Source organism: Pseudomyrmex gracilis, unplaced genomic scaffold (genome assembly GCF_002006095.1).
Source record: "Pseudomyrmex gracilis isolate BER0280 unplaced genomic scaffold, ASM200609v1 scaffold_89, whole genome shotgun sequence".
Classification (NCBI taxonomy): Eukaryota; Metazoa; Arthropoda; class Insecta; order Hymenoptera; family Formicidae; genus Pseudomyrmex; species Pseudomyrmex gracilis.
Genome location: NW_018020673.1, coordinates 640,881 through 647,094, shown reverse-complemented (window position 1 = coordinate 647,094; position 6,214 = coordinate 640,881). Strand labels below are relative to the sequence as shown.

The following is a 6,214-nucleotide window of genomic DNA, read 5'->3' as shown; positions in this document are numbered from 1 at the left end:
TATTCTTTTGCCGAAATAGGATTTGGAAAGTAATTTTGCAAACAACTACAAATATTTCAGAAAAGATCAATGTTTTTACATCTATTTCCTAAAATATGTCTGTATAATTGCAAATTACAATTTTAGTGCAAGATTTTGTCACATAATTTTGTAAATGGTTTCTTATCAGGTTAATAGCTTTGAATTGTACAAAAAATTCTCTAACATTACAATCAAAGACACGCATATAGTTCAGAAGTGATATACTGAGACTCATAGCTTAAGATTGTATACATATGTCCCAACTGCCCCCGAAACAAATTGTTATAATATTTGTATACTTGTTCTACGGTGTGTATTGAAAAAAATTTGAAGCGCAATATACATGATTGTTACTGGATTGTAACTTCTATGTATCTTGAAACGCGTCAATTTCGCTGGCGCGTATTATCGCCTGTATACTTTTTATCGCGTTTAACTTGTATTACTTGTTGAGAGATATAATCTTTTGAATTGTTTAACTTTATCGTATATTGATTAACGAACTGGACGCGTATCTGCTTTTAACTCTTAATTAGCTAATTAGTGTAATTGTTACAGCTCTGTACTTGGTCAATATTCGCGTATTTTGAACCTTTTATTAACAAAAAGACAAATTAATATATAATTGTTTTGAACAATTATATATAACAATCTCTGAAATAAATAAAAAATTACAAATTAATAATAACAAGAAGAAGATTCTTTGGGCTCAGGAGTCTTTAAACTAATAAATGAAATAAATTCGGTTATAAGAGCCGTTTTGCAGGATGTTGTGCAGAGAATGTGCTTATAAATATATATTTTTAAATAAATATATATATTTATTATTAATCATATATATATTTATTATTATTAATATATATATATTTATTTAAAAATATATATTTAAGCACATTCTCTGCACAACATCCTGCAAAACGGCTCTTACAACCGAATTTATTTCATTCATTAGTTTAAAAAATTACAAATTTACAATTAATATTATTGAATTTCAGAGAATTTTGCTCTTTCGTAAATCGAGAAATAATTAATTTAATATTTCAATAGGTCTGTCATATAAAACTTAACTGTTAATTTACTGAATAATTTATACATGTATAGAAACTATAAATAAGAGCTTGCATACTAAAATATCTTTAATATTCCGCTGTAATTTTCAATAGTTGCAACTTTATACTAAAACATGTTTGCAACTATTGGCATAGTTAATTTATCTTTAACAGTGTAAATACTATTTAATAAATTAAATTTTTGATGCGGTTCATATACCGGAGTTAGCCTAATTAAATTTGTGCACAGTAACATTGACACTGTAAATGCACACATATTTGAGCAAAAGCAAAAGATCCAATGACATTGGATCGTTAATGTCGTTACTGTGCAAAAATCTAACTTTACTCCATGTGAGCTTACACGGTTCTCGCTTGTGGGCATACTCCTACCGCCTTGATTGAACTTATCTAGTGGAGGGCATCGAGTGGAGCGGACGGATGATTCCGTTTGCCTCTCGCGTCTGATAGCTTGTGGGTAATGTGCATTCTTTTCAGCTCTCAATAGTACTCAGTTGTGACAGCTTATAGCTTATAGGTTTATGACTAGTTGATCTATTGAATTTCGTTTTGATATTTAATAATTAACAAAATACGATAAAAAATGCCTTTGCTTCCAAAACAGTTGTAATACAAGGGAAAATTTGTTAATCAAATAACCTATTAGACGACATATTATTCGACGTATTGTTAAGTTACATGAACTTGGAAAAAATCTAAACAACACTTTTTAAAAAGTGTTTTCTTGAAAAAATTATAAGTGAAAAACGTTTAGGACTCAATTCAATATTATACATGGCTTGTGAAATATTATTACAAAAGTAGCAACTGGCAAGATACATGCTACAAAGAAGAATTGTGCGTTGCCAGATTTTCACTTCACTACGCTTTCACTGCACAACTTTAAAAACCTAAAACTATTGAATAAAACGGTAAAAAATATATGTGTGTTTTGTTTCCTAATATTCGTAAAATGTCTTTCTATAATATAATTGTTTTTTGTAAAAATTTATAAAGCCGTTTAGAAATTAAAAACAAAAAATAGGCTATTTGTATGTATTTGGTATAGGGAACGTATGTTAATAACGCCTACTTTGATTGTGTGAATATCTCGCCTTACAATCGGTCAATTTCTTTGTAATTGTGAAATTAAATATATCTCATCATTTTTAACATTCTGTTAAAATTTTATCAAATTACATAGAAAAGTGAGTTTGCATGGGAACTACCTTAAACGCTTATATCTGCAAAACTACTGGAGATTTTTTCAATTTGTTTTTCTGATCGACGCAGAATCGTTCAATCCTTTGATTCAAAAAGAAAAAAAAGTGAAAAAATATTGATTTTTTGCGGAAATATTTGAACTTAAAGTCGCGTGGATCTCACAGATTCAGTCTGGACAACTCGTAGATCATTTTTTATGTCTAGCACTGAAAGGTTAAATCACTCGACGAGTAGTAAATAGACAGTCGACAAATATTTATCATGACTTAAACGCAACGTGATGACAGCGTAATGTGCAAGAACATCATCAGTTAATTAAATGCCGGCGCACAACGTCGGCGATTGGATGAGCGCTAAATTAAAAATCCAGGCAAATGATAGATCGCAGTTTCAAAGTTTTATATATTTTACAAAATTGCGCAAACATGACATCGTAAATTGATTTGCTTCTTAACTCTTTTTATATTTGCGGTTTGTTTTCTTTTCATCAAAGTCACGTATAGCATTTGATTTTCAACTGTAGTAGATAACTGCAGAAGATATAAAAATTACACGCGACGTAGATAAACTTTATGTCTATTGTTACATTACTTGTATACGTATATATCTTGTATTATCCTTTCCGTTTTATATCGCTCGTAGAGCACTAAAAAAATTACTGCTTCGGTGAAAAACCGTCGTATGGTAAGTTCATTATCTTTATGCAGCGTAAGGTTGTTTTTTTATGTCATCGATCAAATATGCGTCAACAAAATACAGAAAAAATAATGATCGATTGCAGGTTCGTAGCTACAAAAAAACAATAGAATCGATTATCGCGATACGTTATATCAATTCGCATCCTGTTACGCCTTCCATTTGCAACAAGGTGGCATCTATCAGAAGTGACTCACTGCTCTCGAATTTTAACATGCCAGGCACATCGCTGATGTATGCTACCGAAAAAACATTCTATGAGAGACACTCTGTCGCTTAACAACTTTAATAGTCGTGCCGTGATTGAAACAAAAAAGATCGTGGAGAACGGACACGCGTTAATGTTCCCACTTGAATGGAGAAATGTACGCCGTTAATAAAATACAAAGCTTTTAGCGAGCTGAGAGATAAATTCGAAATGCTGACGAAGGATGGAGTTGAAAAGTTATGATAAGAAAGATGATTGGTTTGAGAAAAGGTTAATCGATTTTTCCGTTTGATTCTCGGTTGCAGGTAAACCTACGGTTCTACCGTCGAGTCAGACGGTGACGGCGAATGAGGGTGAGTCCCTGGACATCGTCGTCGAGTTCTGCACCGTGCCGAAATACACCAAAGTTCTCTGGATGTCGGAGGAGCGTGTGTACACACCGGATACGCCACCCCGTGACGGGGTTCGAGCCCTCGCAATCGAGGTAAATTTGCACATCTTGCACTGCATCAAATCTTGCTTGCGTGCGCCCGCGCACCTTCCGTAGAATTTGTGTCTCTCGCCACAGACATGAAATTCGGATTAAGCGAACACGTTCGATCGGGTAATAGGTGAGCAGATTGTGATGCATGATCTCTAGCGGTTACTACGAGATACGTAAAGTTGCTCGTCCGAGAAAACGTCATTGTTTTATTTATATTTCTACGGCAAATAACTGCGACCGCAAAAAAATGCGAATGTTTTTATATGTGTAATTCTTCATTACTACATAATTACAATGTAGCGACATAAATTCAATTCCCTCTCCTTGTTTATTTTGTACAGGCAGTGTTCACAGTTTTGGTTTCCTTACAGCATGCTAAAGCGATGGAAGGGATGCGCGCAACAGCAGCGAGTTTATGCAATTAAAACTCGCTACTGTTGTGCGCATCCCCTCCACTACTTTAGCATGCTGTAAGGAAGCCAAAACTGTAAACACTGTGTTAATGCCTTTAAATATGAAGTTGTGTGCTTTTCATTGTCAAGATATTATTGAGGCATTATACATATTGGCACAATTTTATGTGTAAAGGCATTAACGTTCTTGTTTGTACAGAACAAAACATTTTTACTTTTACGTATTTGTGAGCGAACTAATTTATTGTACTTTTTCCATCACGTGTTTATCGGTCGCATTTCCACTTTACAAAAGAGAAGTAATTACAAATAGCAAATAGAAATTACGAAAGCTGTTCTCTGCGGGAAACAAATATTCTGTGCAGTGGTATTGCGCGAAAACAAATATATTGGTCGTGTACATATAACCACAGTTTGCAAATATTTGACAGTTCCTACATTATATGTATAGTGATATTTATGGGATAATGCATATTTACTCAAAGTCGAAAGAGAAACGAGAAAAGTACGATCACAGATTCTATATACTTACATACGTCACTTTATATTTACCGTTTTTACTCGATTCTGAAAATATTCACTAAAAACAATCAAATAAAAAAGAAACAAAAATTTTTGCAACAGATCTATCTATCTGAACTCTTAATTTTGAATTCTCTTCCGGGCGATCTTTTTCTGTAACTCTCGCACGCCGTAAAAACACAATTCGTCTGCCTTGCGTGAAAATCCGCTGTCTTTTGTACGACGATAAGATATCAGCTCTCGATTACACGTTTCTCTCTTCCTCGGAGGCGTGCTTGGTACTTCAACGCGAAAATTATGCAGCCATTTTGGCGCGAACGTTCGCGCGATATCTAAGATATTGCAACTTGGCGAAAGAACAAAAAAAGGAAAACAACAAGACCTGGAAAACAGTCATCTTGCGATACGAAACTGAACGGGTGATTAAAGAGATACTGACGAGATAAAAGAAAAAGGGACACCAATTGGATACTACAGAAATGTATGCAGGCCAGTTTGCACACGTGCGTATGCACCCGCGCACGCGTTTGTGCGTGTGCATGTGTGTGTGCGTGTGCGTGTGCGTGCGCGCGCGCACGTGTATACAGAATGTTTGGTAATTGCCGTACACACACAATCGCTCATAGGCAAGTAGAAGGAATATTATATTATTGACGTGAGTCGAAGAGTCCTATATCATTTTGCGAGATTCGCAATAATTACCGACATCTTAATTAACAGATCCATGAATAAACATGCATCGGGTTGTCTTACGTGTAAGATGTCAGTAATTATTGTCGCAATTATCTCGCAAAATGGTAGGACTTTTTGACTAAATATTACTTCTTCTATCTGCCTACAAGTGATTATACAGCAATTACGAACACTCTGTATACGCGCTTCTTTTTCGTAAAATCTACGCGCGGAGCTGCAGAAAGAATGGACTAACTATTTTTCCAAGAGTGCCAGCAGGATTGAATCGGGCGCGAACAATGTGACGGAGCTTTGCGAGGGATTTGCCGATGCACTCGATGTTATGTTTGTTTTTATTAATGTTTGATCCTTTTCGCGAGCTGTTCGATTTCGCGATACGAGTGACAATCGGCTTCTTGCTCTTGATTTCTTTTGAAAATTTTAACGTGACGCGCACCAGTACGTTGTGCATCTTATTATAAAGTTCACCTTTCTTTTTCCGCTACATATAATAACATTATATACTAATATATATTTTGCAGATTACAACGTGTTTGTACTTTTAAGCAATTAAAAAACGCCTATATAATAAATATAAAACAAACATTGATATAACGATATGTAAAAAAAATATAAAATTGTATTAATTACATAATCATAAAAATAATTAATAAAAAGTTAAAAACTTGTTTGAAATTAAAACAATTAAAAATACCTACAAATCGATTATTCACAGGCGGTAATGTCAAACTTAATAATTTAACTCACAAAGTATTAGGAGTATAAATAAGTTTCCGCCGTTTTTTATCAAAAATTGGGCATTTATTGTGAAAGAACGGTACATAATGTTTTATTCGAAGTATTGTCCATCGCTAGCCACTACCTTTTCCCATCTTTCTGGTAGCATACAGATACCTCGTCGAAA

The 6,214-nt window shown here is 34.1% G+C and overlaps 1 protein-coding gene across 1 annotated transcript in view; it reads left to right on the top strand.

Annotated features, from left to right (window-relative positions):
- The window catches only part of LOC109855435, a 34,437-nt gene that overhangs the window by 10,657 nt on the left and 17,566 nt on the right, over positions 1-6,214 (top strand). Inside the window, exon 2 of the mRNA XM_020429684.1 lies at positions 3,504-3,682. Coding sequence (XP_020285273.1) covers positions 3,504-3,682 — 179 coding nt within the window. The remainder of the gene's footprint in view (positions 1-3,503; positions 3,683-6,214) is intronic.